This window comes from Mobula hypostoma, chromosome 1 (assembly GCF_963921235.1).
Source record: "Mobula hypostoma chromosome 1, sMobHyp1.1, whole genome shotgun sequence".
In the NCBI taxonomy this organism is placed as follows: domain Eukaryota; kingdom Metazoa; phylum Chordata; class Chondrichthyes; order Myliobatiformes; family Myliobatidae; genus Mobula; species Mobula hypostoma.
The window spans coordinates 251,757,710-251,783,390 of NC_086097.1; the positions used below are offsets into that span (position 1 = coordinate 251,757,710).

Here is a 25,681-nt window from a genome sequence, read left to right on the forward strand (position 1 = left end):
TAAATCTGGGATCGCCGGCCCTTGATCCAAATGATGTAATGTACTTAGTGACGCTTCGTCAATGACACCATGTCTCTGTTTGTCTGACTGATTTACACAGACAACAAAGCAGTTTGTATATATTTGTGTTTAATTTTAAGCACTGCTGTCAGTCAGCAATTCCATCCTTCTACCACTTCCACCCACTCCACTTCATCCATCAGTGCAATCCAAGGGGCAGTTCTCATTCGAGGATCGGAGCGGGAGAGGGTCAATAACTTTAAATTCCTTGCCGTTATCATATCAGAGTTCCTGTTTTGGCACCAGCATGTGAATGCCATCACAGCAGCACCTCTACTTTCCTGGTAGTTTGTAGAGATTCAGCATGTCATCTAAAACTTTGACAAACTTCTATAGATGCACAGTGTTGAGTATATTGACTGGCTGCATCACAGCATCATGGCCTGGTATGGAAATACCAATGCCCTTCGACGGAAAAAAATTAGAAAAAGTAGTGGATATGGCCCAGTCTGTCTCAGGTAAAGCCCTCCCCACCATTCAGCACATCTATAAGGAGCGCTGTTGCAGGAAAGCAGCTTCCATCGTCAAGGACCCCATCATCCAAGCCATGCTCTTCTCTTACTACTACCAGTGGGCAGGAGGTACAGGAGCCTCAGGTACCACACTACCTGGTTCCAGAACAGTTATTCCCCTCCAACCATCTGACAACTGAACCAGTGTGCTTAACTTCACTCACCCCAACACTCACAACACACTGGAGGAACTCAGCAGGTCGGGCAGCATCCGTGGAAAAGATCGGTCAACGTTTTGGGCCGGAACCCTTCGTCAGGACTGTCCCTTCGTCAGAAACGTCAACCGATCTTTTCCACGGATGCTGCCCGACCTGCTGAGTTCCTCCAGCGTGTTGTGAGTATTGCTTTGACCCCAGCATCTGCAGATTATTTTGTGTTTACGATTCCGTCACCCCAACCCTGAACTGATTTCACTTCCAATTTCAAAGATCCTCTCAGTATTATAAATACGTGTGCACCCATTGGACACTTTATGGGATACCTCCTGCACCTAATAAAATGGCCACTGAGTATATGTTCATCGTCTTCTGCTGCTGTAGCCCATCCATTTCAAGGTTCGACGTCTAGTGCATTCAGAGATGTTCTTCTGCACACCACTGTTGTAAGGTGTGGTTATTTGTCACCTTCCAGTGAACAGTGCAAAAAACAAAAAGCAGCCAGTGAGCAAATGTTCTGTGGGTGAAAGGTCAGAGGAGAATGGCCAGACTGGCTCAAGCTGAGAGAAAGGTGCCAGTAACCAAAATAACCATGAGTTACAAGAGTGGTATGAAGAAGAGCTTCTCTGAATTATGTACAGGAGGTATCAAATAAAGTGGCTGCTGGGTGTATGTATATATATATATATGTGTGTATATATACACACACAATTTGTACAATTTATCTCCTTTTACATATATTGTTTTTTGTCAGTTTTTGTTTATGTGTAATTTTTCATGAATTCCATTGTATTTCTTTACTTTTCTTGTAGATGCTTGCAAGAAAATGAATCTCAAGGTGGCATACAATATAAGTATTTAGATAATAAATTTACTGAAGGAAAAGGGAGGATTGTTTACAATGATCCCTGTATCAATGGCACACTTCCATTCACTTACTCAGAATGGCTGCTCATTCCTCAGACAGAATACTGCTGTCAATTAAACAGCGAGGAGAGCCATTCCAGCCTGCAAGTTCAGAGCGGCAGACGAGGACAATGGAAGCAAAGTAGGCATGCTAATTACTGCTGAATCCCGTCTCGCAGATGGAAAGCCGTGGTAACGGCCAGCTCCTAAAGGGGCATTTTGTCCCTACGGATTTTACCCACTGTGTGCTTTTCTTTGCTTCCAATTTTAACGTTATCAAGATTCCGCTGATTTCTAAAGCCTGCATTTCTAAAAGGAATACCACCTATTCTCTGAGCATTTTACTTCATCAACGAGGCCAAATCAAAAGCATAATAATAATAGCTTATTTATAGAGCACTTTCCATCCAGATGATGTAGTTCACCATGCTATACAATGGGATAAAGTGCAAACTTCGAAATAAAATTTAAAAAATAAAATAAACATAAAAATAAGAGATGAAAAGATGTCAGTTAAAAACAAGGTTAAATAAATAAATTTTGATCTGGAGTTTAAAAGTACTAACTGAGGCTCCATCTCTTATTGTTTTAGTTATTGAGTTCCACAGTTTAGGAGTGGAGTTTATTTATTTATTTATTGAGATCCAGTACTCAATCAGCCCTTCGTGCCACGTCGCCCAGCAATCCTCTGTTTTAACCTTAGCCTAATCCTGGAACAATTAACCTACAAATCAGTACGTCTTTGGACTGTGGGAGGAAACCAGAGCACCTGGAGGAAACCAACATGGTCACGAGGAGGATATACAAATTTCTTACAGACAGTGGAGGGAACAGAGCCCCAGTTATACTGTGCTAACCATAACACTGTTAATGCTGTAACATGCTTTTTTTCCAAATACCAAAGTACACACGATCTGGGAATTAATGTCTGCTGTTAAGCAAAATGACTTTTCACGGAAGATCTGCAGGTGTTGGAAATGTGTTGCCTGACTCTTCACGGGCAGTTGATGCAGACACCAGCTGAACGGAGATTGTATGTATGAGGGATTGCTGTTTGTGTCAGCATTGAAACTATCTTATTTATTTCTTAAACTCAGTTCCCAAGTGAGACCTGAGGCTTGAAGTTCAAAAGATCACAGGAGTTCCATTCATTTGCCACCCTCCTCAAATCCCAAAGGTGTCTTAATTCATGATTCAAGACTGTTTAATGTCATTTCCAGTACACAAGTGTAAAGGAGAACAAAATAATTGTTACTCCAGATCCGATGCAGCACAAAAAACATAACGCAATGAGAAAAAACAATACATACATAAGATAGCTTATTTACATAGATTGATTGTATGTCTACTTTTCGTGATTTTTATTAACGACCTGGATGTGGGAGTAGAAGGGTGGGTTGGCAAGTTTGCAGACGACACAAAGGTTGGTGGTGGTGTGGATAGTGTAGAGGATTATCGAAGATTACAGAGAGACATTGATAGGATGCAGAAGTGGGCTGAGAAGTGGCAGATGGAGTTCAACCCGGAGAAGAGTGAGGTAGTACACTTTGGAAGGACAAACTCCAAGGCAGAGTACAAAGTAAATGGCAGGATACTTGGTAGTGTGGAGGAGCAGAGGGATCTAGGGGTACATGTCCACAGATCCCTGAAAGTTGCCTCACAGGTGGATAGGGTAGTTAAGAAAGCTTATGGGGTGTTAGCTTTCATAAATCGAGGGATAGAGTTTAAGAGTCGCGATGTAATGATGCAGCTCTATAAAACTCTGGTTAGGCCACACTTGGAGTATTGTGTCCAGTTCTGGTCACCTCACTATAGGAAGGATGTGGAAGCATTGGAAAGGGTACAGAGGAGATTTACCAGGATGCTGTCTGGTTTAGAAAGTATGCATTATGATCAGAGATTAAGGGAGCTAGGGCTTTACTCTCTGGAGAGAAGGAGGATGAAAGGAGACATGATAGAGTTGTACAAGATATTAAGAGGAATAGATAGAGTGGACAGCCAGTGCCTCTTCCCCAGGGCACCACTGCTCAATACAAGAGGACATGGCTTTAAGGTAAGGGGTGGGAAGTTCAAGGGGATATTGGAGGAAGGTTTTTCACTCAGAGAGTGGTTGGTGCGTGGAATGCATTGCCTGAGTCAGTGGTGGAGGCAGATACACTAGTGAAATTTAAGAGACTACTAGACAGGTATATGGAGGAATTTAAGGTGGGGGCTTATATGGGAGGCAGGGTTTGAGGGTCAGCACAACATTGTGGGCCAAAGGGCCTGTACTGTGCTGTACTATTCTATGTGACGCTAGGCACAGGAGTGTCTGTACATAAGGTGACTGACAGAAAATGATAAAGTAGTGGTGGTTGGGGGTGTGGAGGGGTGGGTTAGTGGGTGGAGGTGTTGATCAGCCTCACTGCTTGGGGAAAGTAACTGTTTTTGTGTCTGGTGGTCCTGGGTGGATGTTACGTAGCCTCCTCCCTGATGAATGCTCTGAAGTACACCCCATGAGCAGGGTGGGTGGAATCCTTCATGATGTTACTGGCCCTTTTCCAGCACCTTTCTCTATATGTTTCCTTGATGCTGGGTAGGCTGGTGCCGGTGATGTGTTGGGCAGTTTTGACTACATGTTATAGAGCCCGATTATAATGTGAGTCTATGGAACCTACCTTGGCAATTATTGTCATGATTGTCATCTTCCTGTCTCGTGCCTCGAATAGTTTTATTATCTCTGACAAAAGAGATGGAAATTTTAATTATTTCTTTGGCGGTCCATTGGTATCAAGAATGGATTATTCAAAATTTATTTCATTTTGTCACTTTTATTCAACCCTCCATTTTATTTTTAAGAAATTAACATTTGAACACTTGTATTTTAACTCTTTGAGCATTTTAAGTACTCTTTAAGTCACAGGTTTCCAACCTTTTTTTATGCCATGGAGCGTTGCCATTAACCAGGTGGTTTGTGGGAACCCGCTTCAAGAAGTCAAAACTGCCCAATACATCACCGGCACCAGCCTACCCAGCATCAAGGACGTATGTAGAGAAAGGGGCTGGAAAAGGGCCAGTAACATCAGGAAGGATCCCACCCACCCTGCTCATGGACTGTTTGTCCCACTCCCATCAGGGAGGAAACTATGTAGCATCCAAACCAGGACCATCAGACTCAAAAACAGCTACTTCCCCCAAGCAGTAAGGCTGATCAACACCTCCACCCACTAACCCACCCCTCCACACCCCCAACCACCACTACTTTATCATTTCCTGTCAGTCACCTTATGCATAGACACTCCCGTGCCTAGCGTCACATTATGGATATACAATCAATCTGTGTACATAGGCTATTGTATGTATTTATATTTATTGTGTTTTTATTTATTATGGTTTTCTTTATCTTATTGCAATTTTTTGTGTTGCATTAGACCCAAAGTAACAAATATTTTGTTTTCCTTTACACTGTGTACTGGAAATGACAATAAACTATCTTGAATCTTGAAACTTGTTTTGGACATTCTGCATTTACTGAAAGGCATGGGTTCTACTTAATTGCAGTCTTCCATCTGTTTGTCTTCACATCCACAGCTGAAGAAGCTGGAAATATGGTGTCCAGGGTCCATACTGGTATCTGTGCTTCCTTTAACACTCGTAGGCATGTGCCATCCAATCCCAGCTCTAAACCTACTTAAACAAAACATTTCCATTTTCCATTCAGTATTGAATGGTTCAGCTGAAAGCTCGTATACCCTTTTCCACTGAGGCTGGGTTACAATAGAACTGGGTCATGGGTTAAGAGTGAAAGGTGAAAGGTTGAAGGGGAAGGTGAGGGGGAATATCTTCACGCAGAGGGTGGTGAGAGTGTGGAATGAGCTGCCAGCGTACATGGTGGATGTGTGTTCGATTTCAATGCTTAAGAGAAATTTAGATAGGTACATGGATGGGAGGGGCATGGAGGGCAGATCAATGGAAATAGGCAGATTAATAATTCAGCAGAAACTAGATGGGCTGAAGGGACTGTTTCTGGGCTGAAGTGCTGTGCGACTCTATGGCCATACAACAACTAGCTCATCAATTTGTGCTCTAATAGTCTGCTTCTTTCATTTAATATCGCTTTTTATGTGTTTAGACAATTATTTTTGACTATTTTGGGTTACACTTCTGAATAGTTTTGTCTATCGGTTCCATTTTGGAATTGGAATGGGATTATCATTGTCAGATGTACTGAGAAACAGTGCAAAGCTTGTCTTGCATATTGTTCGTACAGATCAGATCATTACACAGTGCCCTGAGGCACGGAGGGGGGTGGGTAGAGTGGAGGATTGTCCTTTTGGTATGAGAGGTGGTGGCATGTTTGGTGAAAGATTTATTCATAACTTGGTTTATTACTGTCACATGTACTGAGATACGGTTAAAAGCATGTCTTGCACTCTGTTCCTACTGATCAATTCTCTCCGTGACCAGGTGCACGTCTTTCCAAGAATGGGTGGGTTAGGGTTGGGGTTAGTGTTAGTGGACGGTGGGTATACTGTGTTAACTTACTAACCCGTACATTGTTGGAATGTGGGAGGAAACCAGGGCACCAGGCGGACACAGGGAGAGAGTACAAACTCCTAACAGACAGCAGCAGGAATGAACCCTGATCTTACAGCTGGCTCGGTGTTATCATTACTAGGTTACTTGGTCATGTGGGCACAACTGAGCAGGGCAGCCTCATTGAACTGGAAGGACCTATTACAATGCTGCATCACTAATAAGTAAATTATTATTTTGACTGTACCTTTTCCTATAGATGCTGCCTGGCCTGCTGCATTCCACCAGCATTTGGTGTGTGTTGCTATTACATTACTTATTTAATTTAATACAGTACTTATTTAATACTAAGGCCCCCTGTTGGTCATCCATGGATAGTGCATCCTAGCTGTCTAGATATGCAGGCCAGGGCAGTACGATATGGAGAGCGAGCTGTTGTCATACGACAGGCTCCCCCTCTCCATGCAGCTGATGAACCCAAAGGAACGGCAGAAACCGATACAGTTTGGCACCAGTGACGTCGCAGGAGTTTCCAGTCAGCATTGAACTGCCTTACCGACTCCAGTTCTGCACTTTCCCTTGGGATTTACTCACAAAATCTTCCTAATGAGTGGGTATAGCCGTCAGGCAGCGGAGGTTTGAGATCAGAGGTTTCCTTCGTGATGAGCTGCCAACCATCGCTGACGAGCCATCTGCCCAAAGGCTCTGATTTTAAGGGGCCAGTAACCCATCGTTGCCACTTCTCCTGTCACTAGAAATGGTTCCACAGAGTTTAGTAGCTAAGCTACATGTGAAGGCTAGTTTGTCAGAGGCTATTTGAGATGCACACCATTGGGGGTATTTAATAGGTAGTGGGAGGTTATCCCCACTACCTCCCCAGCTAAGGAACCGATTTATCACACTACTTATGTTTTTCATATATCGGATTCAGAATCAGACAGAATCGGGCTTAAGATCACTGGCATATGTCATGAATTTTGTTGTTTTGTGGCAGCAGTATATAATAATAAAAAGACTATAAATTACAATAAGAAATATATGAAAAATAAATTAAGTAAGCAGGGCAAAAAGAGAGCAAAGAAAAGTAGTGAGCTAGTGTTCATTGTCCATTCAGGAATGTGATGACAGAGGGGAAGAAGCTGTTCCTGAAACAGTGAGTGTGCCTCCTCCCTGATGGTAGCAATGAGAAGAGGGCAGGTCCTGGCTGATGGGATTCCTTAATCCTTAATTTGAGGCATCGCCTTTTGAAGAAGTCCTCAATGCTGTGGAGGGCAGTGCCTGTGAGGGAGCTGGCTGTCTACAACTTTCTGCAGTTTTCTTCAATCTTGTGCAATATATATTTCTTATTGTAATTTATAGTATATGTGTACTTCTGCCACAAAACAATAAATTTCACGGCATATGTCAGTGATAGTAAAGCTGATTGTGTGCTGAGAGTTGGTCAGTACCAGCGGTACACACGCTATGTATTATTTAATAATTTTATTCCAAACAATGCAGTATTCCCACCGTGCTGCATTCATTTGTCAGGTTAGATTATACTCTGGTCCCGAATTGGGATTTAAATTTATAATTGCTTGAATAAGGCTGGCATTTTATCACAGAGTCAATTCTCACTCTGGCAGAATCAACTGTGAACTGAAAAGAACACCGTGTCCAAATGAGGAAAGATTAAGGAGGCTTTGGTTTTACACTTTGAAAAGATGCAATTGAGAAAGACCTTCACAGAAATATGTAAAATATTAAATAGAACAGATTATTCTTAATTGAACCAGGAATGGAAAGCCAGAGGACATAGAGTCATAGAAAAGTTCAGCACAGAAACAGGCCCTTCAGCCCATCTAGTTCATACTGAAACGATTTAAAGACTGGAAACTCAGTTAGAAGTAACGTTAAAATACCATCTTTCCAGCATTCAGTACTTTTCTTGTGACAGACTGGGCTGCACTCACCACCTTCTGTAGGCTTTTCTGTTCCAGGACACTGGTGTTTCTATAGCAGGCCACAATACATGGCAATACCAATGCCCAGGAACAGAGAGCAGTGGATATGGCTCAGTCCGCCACAGGCAAAGCCCTCCCCACCATTGAGCACATCTACAAGGAGCCCTGCCACAGGCAAGCAGTGTCCACCACCCAGTTCTACCATCAGTCTGGAGGTACAGGAGTGTCAAGACCCACACCACCAAGTTCAGGAACAGTCCCAACCATCAGGCTCCTGAACCGGTGTGGATAACTTCACTCACTTAGATTAGATTATGAGAAGACTCAGTCCTCTTTTATTGTCATTTAGAAATGCATACATCCATGATCTGGTCCTAGGGTTGAGGTTCTGAACTGGAAGAAGGCCAAATTTGAAGAAATGAGAGAGGATCTAAAAAGCGTGGATTGGGACAGGTTGTTCTCTGGCAAAGATGTGATTGGTAGGTGGGAAGCCTTCAAAGGGGAAATTTTGAGAGTGCAGAGTTTGTATGTTCCTGTCAGGATTAAAGGCAAATTGAATAGGAATAAGGAACCTTGGTTCTCAAGGGATATTGCAACTCTGATAAAGAAGAAGAGGGAGTTGTATGAAATGTATAGGAAACAGGGGGTAAATCAGGTGCTTGAGGAGTATAAAAAGTGCAAGAAAATACTTAAGAAAGAAATCAGGAGGGCTAAAAGAAGACATGAGGTTGCCTTGGCAGTCAAAGTGAAGGATAATCCAAAGAGCTTTTACAAGTATATTAGGAGCAAAAGGATTGTAAGGGATAAAATTGGTCCTCTTGAAGATCAGAGTGGTCGGCTTTGTGCGGAAACGAAGGAAATTGGGGAGATCTTAAATAGGTTTTTTGCGTCTGTATTTACTAAGGAAGCTGGCACGAAATCTATGGAATTGAGGGACTCAAGTAGTGAGACCATGGCAACTGTACAGATTGAAAAGGAAGAGGTGCTTGCTGTCTTGAGGAAAATTAAAGTGGATAAATCCCCGGGACCTTACAGGGTGTTCCCTCGGACCTTGAAGGAGACTAGTGTTGAAATTGCGGGGGCTCTGGCAGAAATATTTAAAATGTCGCTGTCTACGGGTGAAGTGCCGGAGGATTGGAGAGTGGCTTATGTTGTTCCGTTGTTTAAAAAAGGATCGAAAAGTAATCCGGGAAATTATAGGCCGGTGAGTTTAACGTCAGTTGTAGGTAAGTTATTGGAGGGAGTACTAAGAGACAGAATCTACAAGCATTTGGATAGACAGGGGCTTATTAAGGAGAGTCAACATGGCTTTGTGCGTGGTAGGTCATGTTTGACCAATCTGTTGGAGTTTTTCGAGGAGGTTACCAGGAAAGTGGATGAAGGGAAGGCAGTGGATATTGTCTACATGGACTTCAGTAAGGCCTTTGACAAGGTCCCGCATGGGAGGTTAGTTAGGAAAATTCAGTCGCTAGGTATACATGGAGAGGTGGTAAATTGGATTAGACATTGGCTCGATGGAAGAAGCCAGAGAGTGGTGGTAGAGAACTGCTTCTCTGAGTGGAGGCCTGTGACTAGTGGTGTGCCACAGGGATCAGTGCTGGGTCCATTGTTATTTGTCATCTACATCAATGATCTGGATGATAATGTGGTAAATTGGATCAGCAAGATTGGAGGTGTAGTAGACAGTGAGGAAGGTTTTCAGAGCCTGCAGAGGGACTTGGACCAGCTGGAAAAATGGGCTGAAAAATGGCAGATGGAGTTTAATACTGACAGGTGTGAGGTATTGCACGTTGGAAGGACAAACCAATGTAGAACATACAGGGTTAATGGTAAGGTACTGAGGAGTGCAGTGGAACAGAGGGATCTGGGAATACAGATACAAAATTCCCTAAAAGTGTCGTCACAGGTAGATAGGGTTGTAAAGAGAGCTTTTGGTACATTGGCCTTTATTAATCGAAGTATTGAGTATAAGAGCTGGAATGTTATGATGAGGTTGTATAAGGCATTGGTGAGGCCGAATCTGGAGTATTGTGTTCAGTTTTGGTCACCAAATTACAGGAAGGATATAAATAAGGTTGAAAGAGTACAGAGAAGGTTTACAAGGATGTTGCCGGGACTTGAGAAACTCAGTTACAGAGAAAGGTTGAATAGGTTAGGACTTTATTCCCTGGAACGTAGAAGAATGAGGGGAGATTTGATAGAGGTATATAAAATTATGATGGGTATAGATAGAGTGAATGCAAGCAGGCTTTTTCCACTGAGGCAAGGGGAGAAAAAAACCAGAGGACATGGGTTAAGGGTGAAGGGGGAAAAGTTTAAAGGGAATATTAGGGGGGGCTTCTTCACACAGAGAGTGGTGGGAGTATGGAATGAGCTGCCAGACGAGGTGGTAAATGCGGGTTCTCTTGTAACATTTAAGAATAAATTGGACAGATACATGGATGGGAGGTGTATGGAGGGATATGGTCCGTGTGCAGGTCAGTGGGACTAGGCAGAAAATGGTTCGGCACAGCCAAGAAGGGCCAAAAAGCCTGTTTCTGTGCTGTAGTTTCTATGGTTTCTATGGTAAGAAATGATACAATGTTTCTCTGGAGTGATATCACAGAAAACAGGACAAACCAAAGACTAACACTGACAGAACCACATAATTATAGCATATAGTTACAGAAGTGCAAAGCAATACCATAATTTAATGAAGAACAAACCATGGGCACGGTAAAAAAAGTCTCAAAGTCCCCGAGTCGATCGGCTCCCAAGTACCCGATAGCAGGCGGCAAAAGGGATAAACCTGCCATAAACCTCCAGGCACCGCCAACTTGCCAATACCTTGGAAGCAGCTGACCACAGCCGACACTGAGTCCAGCCGTCCAAAAACTTCCAGCCTCCAACCAGCCCCTCCGATACAGCCTCCCAAGCGCCATCCTCTGCCGAGCACCTTCGACCTCGCCCCGGCCGCTGAAACAAGCAAAGCCGAGGATCCGGGACCTTCTGCTCCAGAGATTCTGGTTACCACACAGTAGCAGCGGCAGCGAGGCGGGCATTTCAGAAGTTTTCCAGATGTCCCTCCATACTCTCACGTCCGTCTCCATCAAATCAGAATTCAGAATTTAATTCTGAACTGATTTCACAATCTGTAGACCCTGTTTCATGGACTCTACAACTCATGTTCTCAGTATTATTTATTAACTTTTTTTTTTGCATTTGCACTGTTTGTCTTCATTTGAACATTGATTATTTGTCTGTCTCTGTCTGTGTGCAGTTTTTCATTGATTCTGTTGTATTTCTTTGTTCTACTGTGAATGCCTGCAGGAAAATCAATCTCAGGATTGTATATGGTGACATATTCTGTATGTACTTTGATAATTCATTTACTTTGAACTTGTAGATGGGATGTTATGTTGAAGTTGTATAAGATGTTGGTGAGGCCTAATTTGGAGTATTGTGTGCAGTTTTGGTCACCTACCTACAGGAAAGATATAAATAAGGTTGAAAGAGTACAGAGAAAGTTTACAAGGATGCTGCTGGGACTGGAGCACCTGAGTTAAAGGGAAAGGTTGAATAAGTTGGGACTTTACTTCCTGGAACATAGGAAATTGATGGAATATACAAAATTATGAGGGTAAATGCAAGCAGACTTTTTCCACTGAAGATGGGTGAGCCGAGAACTAGGGCTCATGGGTTAAGGGTGAAAGGTGAAATGTTTAAGGGGAACATGAGGGGAAACAACTTCTCTCAGAGGGTGGTGAGAGTGTGGAATGAGCTGCCAGTGCAGGTGGTGCATGCTAGTTTGACTACAACATTTAACAGAAATTTGGATAAGTTCATGGGTGGAGGGGTATGAACATTATGGTCTGGTTGCTGGTCGATGGGACTAGACAGATTAATGGTTCTGCATGAACTATTTGCTTGCTTCTGTGCTGTAGTGTTCTGTGACTTTATGCCTTTATAAATGTGCAGGAGGCACCTCTGGTTCAGTTGCATATTGTGCTTTCTTCCAAGAATACAGTTCTTCAGCTGAGTAGAGTATTAGTGTGATCACCTTGAAATAAAAATATTGCTGATTTGGTCTAATGCAAGCAATGTATTTCACTAAAAAATGCAAACAACAGGAATTCTGCAGATGCTGGAAATTCAAGCAACACACATCAAAGTTGCTGGTGAACGCAGCAGGCCAGGCAGCATCTCTAGGAAGAGGTACAGTCGACGTTTCAGGCTGAGACCCTTCGTCAGGACTAACTGAAGGAAGAGTGAGTAAGAGATTTGAAAGTAGGAGGGGGAGGGGGAGATCCAAAATGATAGGAGAAGACAGGAGGGGGAGGGATGGAGCCAAGAGCTGGACAGGTGATTGGCAAAGGGGATATGAGAGGATCATGTGACAGGAGGTCCGGGGAGAAAGACAAGGGGGGGGTACCAGAGGATGGGCAAGGGGTATAGTCAGAGGGACAGAGGGAGAAAAAGGAGAGAGAGAGAGAAAGATGTGTATTGGTGCAATGTATTTCACTGCATATTTCGAAGTACATATGATTAAAAAAAAAGCCGTAGCAATCTGCTTCATCGCAGAATTAACTTACCACTCTCACATGGGGCATCATAATGACTGGAATGGGGAACATGATTTACTGAGCTTTACATTGAGAGGCATAAAACATAGAAGCAGAATTCGGCCATTTGGCCCATCGAGTCTGCTCCATCATTCCATCATGGCTGATTTATTATCCCTCTCAACACTATTGTCCTGGCATTCGCCCTGACTAAGCGAGAATCTCTCAACCTCCAGTTTAAATATAAACAGCTAATTAGGCCCCGAAGCCATATGTGGCAATTAATTCCACAGATTCACCCCCCTCCCCCAGCCAAAGAACTTCCTCCTCATCTCTGTTCTAAAAGGATGTCCCTCTATTCTGAGGCTGTGCCCTCTGGTCCTAGACACCCCTACTATGGAAAACATCTTCTCCACATCCACTCTATCTAGGTCTTTCAATATTTGATAGCTTTCAATGAGATCCCCCCTCATCCTTCTAAATTCCAGTGGGTACAGACCCAGAGCCATCATACGCTTCTCATATGTTAACCCTTTCATTCCTGAGAGCATTCTCATGAACCTCCTCTGGACCCTCTTTAATGTTAGCACATCTTTTTCTTAGATGAGGGGCTCAAAACTGCTCACAATACTCCAAGTTACCAGACACAGAACGTAGACTAGTACAGCATAGGAGCAGGGCCCTTCAGATTAGTAATCAAGTAATCAACTAAACTGTAGCCAAACTGTCAAAGGCGGACAGTCTCGATATTGACAATGATGCAAGTGATGGTTCTTTTATTTGTACAGTAACAATAACTACTGTCATGTTGAACTTCACGGGGGAGTACGATAAAACATCTGCTGTTTCATTTCCCACAAGTTGTCACAATTAAGAAGTTTAAGACTGAGTTGGAAAAATGTACAAGATGTCAGGAAAGTTGTGACCCATTTGGAGAGAAATGTGACGATTGTTGACTCCAAAAGTGTGGCAACACTCGTCTGCTGCCCCCAGTACAATTCTCACTGATTTGATTTGATGCAAAATGACGGCTTTCATGAATGTTTCGATGTACATGTGACAAGTAAAAGCTAATTTTTATCTTTATCTTTCTTGCAGGTGAAGATTGGTACCTTTGCCATTTGACGATTAACGTGCTGAGGGAAAGTGTTCCAGAGTGGACGATACCACTGTTCCCCTACTTAACAGTCGTATCTCCGGATGCTCCCAAGGGCACACCAGTTTTCCAGCTTTCTGCCTGGGATGACTCTGATCACTCTGCTGACGGAATGGAATACTTTCTGACAGAAGGTAAGGCAGAAGTCATGGAGGGATTGTCTATGGAGTCTCTGTGGGTGGAAGTTAGGAACAGGAAGGGGTCAATAACTCTACAGGGTGTTTTTATAGACCACCCAAGAGTAACAGGGACATCGAGGAGCAGACAGGGAGACAGATTCTGGAAAGGTGTAATAATAACAGGGTTGTCGTGGTGGGAGATTTTAATTTCCCAAATATCGATTGGCATCTTCCTAGAGCGAGGGGTTTGGATGGGGTGGAGTTTGTTAGGTGTGTTCAGGAAGGTTTCTTGACACAATATGCAGATAAGCCTACAAGAGGAGAGGCTGTACTTGATCTGGTATTGGGAAATTAACCTGGTCAGGTGTCAGATCTCTTGGTGGGAGAGCATTTTGGAGATAGTGATCACAATTCTATCTCCTTTACCATAGCTTTGGAGAGGGATAGGAACAAATAAGTTAGGAAAGCGTTTAATTGGTGTAAGGGGAAATATGAGGCTATCAGGCAGGAACTTGGAGGCATAAATTGGAAACAGATGTTCTCAGGGAAACGTACGGAAGAAATGTGGCAAATGTTGAGGGGATATTTACGTGGAGTTCTGCATAGGTACATTCCAATGAGACAGGGAAAGGATGGTAGGGTACAGGACCGTGGTGTACAAAGGCTGTTGTAAATCTAGTCAAGAAGGAAAGAAGAGCTTATGAAAGGTTAAAAAAACTAGGTGATGCTAGAGATCTAAGAGAGGAAATTAAGAACCTGGTGGCATGGTGCAAAAACAATAACCTATCCCTCAACGTCAGCAAGACGAAGGAATTGGTTGTTGACTTCAGAAGGAGTAGCGGACCACACGACCCCATTTACATCGGTGGTGCACAAGTGGAACAGGTCAAAAGCTTTAAGTTCCTCAGGGTCAATATCACAAATGACCTGACTTGGTCCAACCAAGCAGAGTCCACTGCCAAGAAGGCCCACCAGCGCCTTTACTTCCTGAGAAAACTAAAGAAATTTGGCCTGTCCCCTAAAACCCTCACTAATTTTTATAGATGCACCGTAGAAAGCATTCTTCTAGGGTGCATCACAACCTGGTATGGAAGTTGTCCTGTCCAAGACCGGAAGAAGAGCAGAAGATCGTGAACATGGCGCAGCACATCACATAAACAAATCTTCCATCCTTGGACTCACTTTACACTGCACGCTGTCGGAGCAGTGCTGCCAGGATAATCCAGGACACGATCCACCCAGCCAACACACTTTTCATCCCTCCTCCCTCCAGGAGAAGGCTCAGGAGCTTGAAGACTCATACGACCAGATTTGGGAACAGCTTCTTTCCAACTGTGGTAGGATTGCTGAACGGATCCTGACCCGGATCTGGGCTGTACCCTCCAAATATCCGGACCTGCCTCTCGGTTTTTTTGCACTACCTTACTTTCCATTTTTCTATTTTCTATTTATGATTTATAGTTTAAATTTTTCATATTTACTATTGATTTGTAATCCAGGGAGCGGGAAGTGCAGAATCAAATATCACTATGATGATTGTACGTTCTAGTATCAATTGTTTGGCGACAATGAAGTATGAAGTATAAAGATCTAGAAAATTATAAAGCTAGCAAGAAGGAGCTTAAGAATGAAATTAGGAGAACCTGAAGGGGCCATGAAAAGGCCTTGGCAGACAGGATTAAGGAAAACCCCAAGGCATTCTACAAGTGTGTGAAGAGCAAGAGGATAAGACGTGAGAGAATAGGACCAATCAAGTGTGACAGTGAAAAAGTGTGTATGGAACCAGAGGAGACAGAAGATGTACTTAATGAATACTTTGCTTCAGTATTCACTACGGAAAAGGATATTGGCAATTGTAGGGATAACTTACAGCGGACTGAAAAGCTTGAGCATAATCTTATAAACCTCTACCAGATCTCCTCCCAGCCTCTGCCGCTCCAGAGAAAACAATCCAAGTTTGTTCAGTTTCTCATAATAGCACATGCCCTCCAAACCAGGCAGCATCCTGGTAAACCTCTTCTGTACTCTCGCCAAAATCTTGCCATTCTTCCTATGACTGAAACTGTATGCCACACTCCAGATTAAAGAGTCATTTTTATGATGGACTACATACAGTTTAACGTGTGTATTCCAGGCTAGTGTTCACAGCAAATACATTGACTTAGTAGCAATGCAATAGAGCATGGAACATAAAACACTACAGCACAGTGTAGGCCATTTGGCCCGCAATGTTATATACCACCCTTTAAACCTATTCCAAGACCGTTCCATTGTGACTGTTATTTTCTCATGCAGCATCTACAAATTAGTTACTAAGCTGATTTATTTTCTTGAGATGACAATGTGGGGTTTCATCTGAAAGACATCTTTAGGGATTCATATTAGCTTGGTGGTTAGCACAATGCTTTACAGTACAGGTGATCTAGGTTCAATTCCTGTAACTGTCAGAAAGCTCCAAGGAATAAGGAGTTTGTACGTTCTCCCCATGGATTTCCTCCAAATGCTCTGGTTTCCTCCCACAGCCCAAAGGCATACTGGTTGGTGGGTTAATTGGTCATTGTAAATTGTCCAGTGATTAGGCTAGGATTAAATTGGGGGATTTCTGGGCAGTGCGGCTCAAAGGGCTGCAAGGGCCAATTCTGCACTCTGTCTGAATAAATAACTAGAATAGCCTTGGTCTCAAGAGAAAGAACAGAAAACATAGAACATTACAGCACAGCACAGCACAGGCCCCTCAGCCCGCAATATTGTGCCGGCCAACCTTTTAGCTACTCCAAGATCAATCTAATCCTTGCCTCCAACATAACCATCCATTTTCTATCATCCATTTGCTATCTAAGAGTCTCTTAAAAGCCCCCTAATATATCTGCCTCTGCCACCATCCCTGGTAGGGTGATCCAGACACCTACCACTCTCTGTGTAAACCTTTGATATCAACTCTGTACTTCCCTCCAATCACCTTAAAATAATGCCACCCTGGGAAAAAGTCTCTGGCCGCCTCGAATCATAGAGTCATGGAAAAGAACAGCACAGAAACAGTCCCTTCGGCCCATCTAGTCCATGCCAAACCACTTAAACTGCTTACTGCCATTGACCTGCACCCGGACCATACCCCTACCATCTATGTACCTACCAAAGACTTCACTTAAACATTGAAATCGAGCTTGCATGCACCACTTGTGCTGGCAGCTCATTCCACACTCTCACCACCCTCTGAGTGAAGAAGTTTCCCCTCATATTCCCCTTAAACATTTCACCTTTCACCCATAACCCATGAGCCCTAGTTGTAGTCCTACTCAATTTTGCATACTTCTATCAAATCTCTCCTCAATCTTCGACATTCCAAGAAATAAAGTTCTAACCTGTTCAATCTTTCCTTATAACTCAGGTCCTCCAGACCCAGCAACGTCCTTGTAAATTTTCTCTGTACATTTTCAACCTTATTTACACCTTTCCTGCAGGTAGGTGACCAAAACTGCAAACGATACTCCAAATTAGGCTTCACCAATGTCTTATACGACTTCAACATAACATCCCATTTCCTATACTCAATACTTTGACTTATGAAGACCAATGCACCAAAAGCGTTTTTTTCTGAACCTACCTACCTGTGACACCCTTTACAAGGAATTATGGACCTATATTCCCAGATCCCTTTGTTCTACCATACTCCTCAGTGTCCTACCATTCACTGAGTAAGAACCACCCTGCTTGGTCCTACTGAGTGCAAAACTTTGCACTTGTCTGCATTAAATTCCAGAACCCTCCGCAAGCCATGATAGCCATCCTACTGTACACCGCCAATCGTAGAGTCATCTGCAAATTTGCTGATCCAGATTAGCCACATTATTATCCAGATCATTGATATAGAGGGCAAACAGTAATAGACCTTTCACTGATCCCTGTGGCACACTAGAAGTCACAGGCCTCCAGTTAGAGGGGCAACCATCTACTACCAATCTGGCTTCTTGCACAAATGCCACAATGTCTAATCCAATTAACTACCTCACCTTGAACACTGAGCGACTGAACTTTCTTTGCCAGCCTCCTATGCAGGGAACCTTGTCAAATGTCTTACTAAAGTCCATGTAGACAATATTGACAGCTTTGCCTTCATCCACTTTCCTGGTAACTTCCTTGGAAAACTCTAAGATTGGTTCAAATGACCTACCATGCACTAAGCTGTGCTGACTATCCTTAATCAGTCTACGTCTATTTAAATACCTATATATCCAGTCCCTTAGAATACTTCCAATAACCTTCGCACAACTGATGTCAGTCTCATCAGTCTATAATCTCCTGGTTTCTGTTTAGAGCCTTTTTCAAACAGCAGAACAACATTGTCTATCCTCCATTCCTCTGCTGCCTCTCCTGTCACTAAGGGTGATTTTAATAACTCTGCTAGGGCCCCGGCAATTACTACACTTGCCTCCTGTAGGTTCCGAGGGAACACCTGGTCAGGCCCTAGGGACTTATCCACCCTGATTTGCCTCAGGACAGCAAAAACCTCCTCCTCTGTAATCTGTACAGGGTTCATTAAGTTGATGCAGCTTTGCCTCACTTCTATAGGCTCTGTGTCCATCTCTTGAGTAAATACAGATGCAAAGAATATTTTTAAGATCTCCCCCATCTGTTTTGGCTCCACACGTGGATTACCAATTTTGTCCCTTGTAATCCTTTTGCTCTTAACAAGGAGGAGGAGAAGATGGCGGCGCAACGCAGCTTGCGCGGCCACTCCGATGAATAATATCTGTAATCTGTCAAGTAGGGTGCTGTGCACAATCCTGATTTGATGAAGACAGATGTGAGAGAACGGGGGAACATCTGGTGAAACTTCTGAAATGCCTTTTTTGCTGCCAGTGTTACTGTGTGATCCTGAATCTCTGGAGGGGAAGGCCCTGAATCCTCGGCTTTGCTTGTTGCTCAGCAGCCGGGGCGGGGTCGAAGCAAGTCGGACGGACTCAGAGTCAGCTGGGGTCAGGTGCTTCCAATGCATCGACAGTTGTCGGTGCCTGGAGGTTTATGGCAGAGAGAGTTTCTCCCTTCTGCCGCCTGCTATCGGGGATTATCGGGAGTCGATCGGAACTTTGAGACTTTTTTTTAACCATTCCCATGGTCTGTTCTTTATCAAATTATGGTATTGCTTTGCACTGCTGTAACTATATGTTATAAATATGTGGTCTTGTCAGTGTTAGTCTTTGGTTTGTCCTTTTTTTTTGTGATATTACTCTGGAGGAACATTGTATCATTTCTTAATACATGCATGCATTTCTAAATGACAATAAACGAGGACTGAGTGTCCTCATAATCTAATCTAATCTAATCTAACATATCGGTAGACGTCCCTTCCTGATTCTTTTCTTTAAGTGTTGTCTTGTATTCCTTATACTCATTTGTTCCTATTTGCCTAGACCTCCGATGCACCTCTTTTGTCTTCTTCACCAGGGCCTCAATTTCTCTTAAAAACAAAGGTGCCCTAAATCACTTGTTATCCTTACCTTTTATTCTGACAGGCACAGACAAGCTTTGTACTCTCAAAATTTCACTTTTGAAGGCCACCCACTTTCCAAGTACACCTTTGCCAGAAAACTGCCTGTCCCAATCCACACTTGCCAGATTATTCCTAACACCATCAAAATTGGCCTGTCTCCAATTTAGAATCTCACCCATGGACCAAATCTTTTTGCATATTTACTTCGAAACTACTGGCATTGTGATTACTAGCTGCAGCCTTCCCCTACACGAACTTCTATCCCCTGCCCTCATTCTCAATATTGCACACTTGATCCATTCCTCTTATCATCTTGTACACCTTCATCAAGTTGCCTCTCATCTTCAAAGTTCAATGTACATTTACTATCAAAGTATGTATACCATATCGAACTTGGACATTCGCCTTCTCGAAGCAGCCAGAAAACAAGGAAATACAATTGAACCCGATTAAAGAAAACCCCGACAGAACAAAGACAGTCAAAGACCCAATGTGCGATAAAAGGACAACTTCTGTAATTTAAAGGAAACAAATAACGTTAACTGCAGAGCACCCGAAAGTGAGTCCTCAGTGTTCTGCCGATGGTTACTGACCACAGTCACAGAGTCAGATCAGTGTTCTGTTGATGGTTACAGGCCACAGTCACAGAGTCAGATCAGTGTTCTGCCGATGGTTACAGGCCACAGTCACAGAGTGAGTTCAGTGTTCTGCCGATGGTCACAAGCCACAGTCACAGAGTCAGATCAGTGTTCTGCCGATGGTTACAGGCCACAGTCACAGTCAGATCAGTGTTCTGTCGATGGTTACAGGCCACAGTCACAGAGTCAGATCAGTGTTCTGCTGATGGTTACAGGCCACAGTCACAGAGTGAGTTCAGTGTTCTGCCGATGGTCACAAGCCACAGTCACAGAGTCAGATCAGTGTTCTGTCGATGGTTACAGGCCACAGTCACAGAGTCAGATCAGTGTTCTGCCGATGGTTACAGGCCACAGTCACAGAGTCAGATCAGTGTTCTGTCGATGGTCACAGGCCACAGTCACAGAGTCAGATCAGTGTTCTGTCGATGGTTACAGGCCACAGTCATACAGTCAGATCAATGTTCTGCTGATGGTTACAGGCCACAGTCAAACAGTCAGATCAGTGTTCTGTCGATGGTTACTGACCACAGTCACAGAGTCAGATCAGTGTTCTGTCGATGGTTACAGGCCACAGTCATACAGTCAGATCAGTGTTCTGTCGATGGTTACAGGCCACAGTCATACAGTCAGATCAATGTTCACCGATGGTTACAGGCCACAGTCACAGAGTCAGATCAGTGTTCTGTTGATGGTTACAGGCCACAGTCACAGAGTCAGATCAGTGTTCTGTCGATGGTTACAGGCCACAGTCACAGAGTCAGATCAGTGTTCTGCCGATGGTTACAGGCCACGGTCACAGTTCAGTGTTCTGCCAATGGTTACTGACCACAGTCACTGAGTCAGATCAGTGTTCTGTCGATGGTTACAGGCCACAGTCACAGAGTCAGTTCAGTGTTCTGTTGATGGTCACAGGCCACAGTCACAGAGTCAGATCAGTGTTCTGTCGATGGTTACAGGCCACAGTCACCGAGTGAGTTCAGTGTTCTGCCGATGGTCACAGGCCACAGTCACAGAGTCAGATCAGTGTTCTGTCGATGGTTACAGGCCACAGTCACAGAGTCAGATCAGTGTTCTGTCGATGGTTACAGGCCACAGTTACAGAGTGAGTTCAGTGTTCTGCTGATGGTCACAGGCCACAGTCACAGAGTGAGATCAGTGTTCTGTAGATGGTTACTGACCACAGTCACAGAGTCAGATCAGTGTTCTGTCGATGGTTACAGGCCACAGTCACAGAGTCAGATCAGTGTTCTGTCGATGGTTACAGGCCACAGTCATACAGTCAGATCAATGTTCTGCTGATGGTTACAGGCCACAGTCAAACAGTCAGATCAGTGTTCTGTCGATGGTTACTGACCACAGTCACAGAGTCAGATCAGTGTTCTGTCGATGGTTACAGGCCACAGTCATACAGTCAGATCAGTGTTCTGTCGATGGTTACAGGCCACAGTCATACAGTCAGATCAATGTTCACCGATGGTTACAGGCCACAGTCACAGAGTCAGATCAGTGTTCTGTCGATGGTTACAGGCCACAGTCACAGAGTCAGTTCAGTGTTCTGTTGATGGTCACAGGCCACAGTCACAGAGTCAGATCAGTGTTCTGTCGATGGTTACAGGCCACAGTCACCGAGTGAGTTCAGTGTTCTGCCGATGGTCACAGGCCACAGTCACAGAGTCAGGTCAGTGTTCTGCTGATGGTCACAGGCCACAGTCACAGAGTGAGATCAGTGTTCTGTAGATGGTTACTGACCACAGTCACAGAGTCAGATCAGTGTTCTGTTGATGGTTACAGGCCACAGTCACAGAGTCAGATCAGTGTTCTGTCGATGGTTACAGGCCACAGTCATACAGTCAGATCAATGTTCTGCTGATGGTTACAGGCCACAGTCAAACAGTCAGATCAGTGTTCTGTCGATGGTTACTGACCACAGTCACAGAGTCAGATCAGTGTTCTGTCGATGGTTACAGGCCACAGTCACCGAGTGAGTTCAGTGTTCTGCCGATGGTCACAGGCCACAGTCACAGAGTCAGATCAGTGTTCTGCTGATGGTCACAGGCCACAGTCACAGAGTCAGATCAGTGTTCTGTCGATGGTTACAGGCCACAGTCACAGAGTCAGTTCAGTGTTCTGTTGATGGTCACAGGCCACAGTCACAGAGTCAGATCAGTGTTCTGTCGATGGTTACAGGCCACAGTCACCGAGTGAGTTCAGTGTTCTGCCGATGGTCACAGGCCACAGTCACAGAGTCAGATCAGTGTTCTGTCGATGGTTACAGGCCACAGTCACAGAGTCAGATCAGTGTTCTGTCGATGGTTACAGGCCACAGTCACAGAGTGAGTTCAGTGTTCTGCTGATGGTCACAGGCCACAGTCACAGAGTGAGATCAGTGTTCTGTAGATGGTTACTGACCACAGTCACAGAGTCAGATCAGTGTTCTGTCGATGGTTACAGGCCACAGTCACAGAGTCAGATCAGTGTTCTGTCGATGGTTACAGGCCACAGTCATACAGTCAGATCAATGTTCTGCTGATGGTTACAGGCCACAGTCAAACAGTCAGATCAGTGTTCTGTCGATGGTTACTGACCACAGTCACAGAGTCAGATCAGTGTTCTGTCGATGGTTACAGGCCACAGTCATACAGTCAGATCAGTGTTCTGTCGATGGTTACAGGCCACAGTCATACAGTCAGATCAATGTTCACCGATGGTTACAGGCCACAGTCACAGAGTCAGATCAGTGTTCTGTCGATGGTTACAGGCCACAGTCACAGAGTCAGTTCAGTGTTCTGTTGATGGTCACAGGCCACAGTCACAGAGTCAGATCAGTGTTCTGTCGATGGTTACAGGCCACAGTCACCGAGTGAGTTCAGTGTTCTGCCGATGGTCACAGGCCACAGTCACAGAGTGAGATCAGTGTTCTGTCGATGGTTACAGGCCACAGTCACAGAGTGAGTTCAGTGTTCTGCTGATGGTCACAGGCCACAGTCACAGAGTGAGATCAGTGTTCTGTAGATGGTTACTGACCACAGTCACAGAGTCAGATCAGTGTTTTGTCGATGGTTACAGGCCACAGTCACAGAGTCAGATCAGTGTTCTGTCGATGGTTACAGGCCACAGTCATACAGTCAGATCAATGTTCTGCTGATGGTTACAGGCCACAGTCAAACAGTCAGATCAGTGTTCTGTCGATGGTTACTGACCACAGTCACAGAGTCAGATCAGTGTTCTGTCGATGGTTACAGGCCACAGTCATACAGTCAGATCAGTGTTCTGTCGATGGTTACAGGCCACAGTCATACAGTCAGATCAATGTTCACCGATGGTTACAGGCCACAGTCACAGAGTCAGATCAGTGTTCTGTTGATGGTTACAGGCCACAGTCACAGAGTCAGATCAGTGTTCTGTCGATGGTTACAGGCCACAGTCACAGAGTCAGATCAGTGTTCTGCCGATGGTTACAGGCCACGGTCACAGTTCAGTGTTCTGCCGATGGTTACTGACCACAGTCACAGTTCAGTGTTCTGCCAATGGTTACTGACCACAGTCACTGAGTCAGATCAGTGTTCTGTCGATGGTTACAGGCCACAGTCACAGAGTCAGTTCAGTGTTCTGTTGATGGTCACAGGCCACAGTCACAGAGTCAGATCAGTGTTCTGTCGATGGTTACAGGCCACAGTCACCGAGTGAGTTCAGTGTTCTGCCGATGGTCACAGGCCACAGTCACAGAGTCAGATCAGTGTTCTGTCGATGGTTACAGGCCACAGTCACAGAGTCAGATCAGTGTTCTGTCGATGGTTACAGGCCACAGTCACAGAGTGAGTTCAGTGTTCTGCTGATGGTCACAGGCCACAGTCACAGAGTGAGATCAGTGTTCTGTAGATGGTTACTGACCACAGTCACAGAGTCAGATCAGTGTTCTGTCGATGGTTACAGGCCACAGTCACAGAGTCAGATCAGTGTTCTGTCGATGGTTACAGGCCACAGTCATACAGTCAGATCAATGTTCTGCTGATGGTTACAGGCCACAGTCAAACAGTCAGATCAGTGTTCTGTCGATGGTTACTGACCACAGTCACAGAGTCAGATCAGTGTTCTGTCGATGGTTACAGGCCACAGTCATACAGTCAGATCAGTGTTCTGTCGATGGTTACAGGCCACAGTCATACAGTCAGATCAATGTTCACCAATGGTTACAGGCCACAGTCACAGAGTCAGATCAGTGTTCTGTTGATGGTTACAGGCCACAGTCACAGAGTCAGATCAGTGTTCTGTCGATGGTTACAGGCCACAGTCACAGAGTCAGATCAGTGTTCTGCCGATGGTTACAGGCCACAGTCACAGTTCAGTGTTCTGCCGATGGTTACTGACCACAGTCACAGAGTCAGATCAGTGTTCTGTCGATGGTTACTGACCACAGTCACAGAGTCAGTTCAGTGTTCTGTCGATGGTTACTGACCACAGTCACAGAGTCAGATCAGTGTTCTGTCGATGGTTACAGGCCACAGTCACAGAGTGAGTTCAGTGTTCTGCTGATGGTCACAGGCCAAAGTCACAGAGTGAGATCAGTGTTCCGTCGATGGTTACTGACCATAGTCACAGAGTCAGATCAGTGTTCTGTCGATGGTTACAGGCCACAGTCACAGAGTGAGTTCAGTGTTCTGTCGATGGTTACTGACCACAGTCACAGAGTCAGATCAGTGTTCCGCCGATGGTTACAGCCACAGTCATACAGTCAGATCAGTGTTCCGCCAATGGTTACAGGCCACAGTCATACAGTCAGATCAGTGTTCTGCCAATGGTTACAGGCCACAGTCACAGTTCAGTGTTCTGCCGATGGTTACTGACCACAGTCACCAAGTCAGATCAGTGTTCTGTCGATGGTTACTGACCACAGTCACAGAGTCAGTTCAGTGTTCTGTCGATGGTTACTGACCACAGTCACAGAGTCGGATCAGTGTTCTGTCGATCGTTACAGGCCACAGTCACAGAGTGAGTTCGGTGTTCTGCCAATGGTCACAGGCCAGAGTCACAGAGTCGGATCAGTGTTCTGTCGATCGTTACAGGCCACAGTCACAGAGTCACTTCAGTGTTCTGTCGATGGTTACTGACCACAGTCACAGAGTCAGATCAGTGTTCTGTCGATGGTTACAGGCCACAGTCACAGAGTCAGATCAGTGTTCTGCCGATGGTCACAGGCCACAGTCACAGAGTCAGTTCAGTGTTCTGTTGATGGTCACAGGCCAGAGTCACAGAGTCAGATCAGTGTTCTGCCGATGGTTACAGGCCACAGTCACAGAGTCAGATCAGTGTTCTGCCGATGGTTACAGGCCACAGTCACAGAGTCAGATCAGTGTTCTGTCGATGGTTACAGGCCACAGTCACAGAGTCAGATCAGTGTTCTGTCGATGGTTACAGGCCACAGTCATACAGTCAGATCAATGTTCTGCTGATGGTTACAGGCCACAGTCAAACAGTCAGATCAGTGTTCTGTCGATGGTTACTGACCACAGTCACAGAGTCAGATCAGTGTTCTGTCGATGGTTACAGGCCACAGTCATACAGTCAGATCAGTGTTCTGTCGATGGTTACAGGCCACAGTCATACAGTCAGATCAATGTTCACCGATGGTTACAGGCCACAGTCAC

The 25,681-nt window shown here is 44.6% G+C and overlaps 1 protein-coding gene across 1 annotated transcript in view; it reads left to right on the top strand.

The window, feature by feature from the left end:
* The window catches only part of si:dkey-22o22.2 (neural-cadherin), a 304,012-nt gene that overhangs the window by 128,902 nt on the left and 149,429 nt on the right, over positions 1 to 25,681 (top strand). The window contains exon 2 of the mRNA XM_063054940.1: positions 13,731 to 13,922. Within this exon, the coding sequence (XP_062911010.1) occupies positions 13,731 to 13,922 (192 nt within the window). The remainder of the gene's footprint in view (positions 1 to 13,730; positions 13,923 to 25,681) is intronic.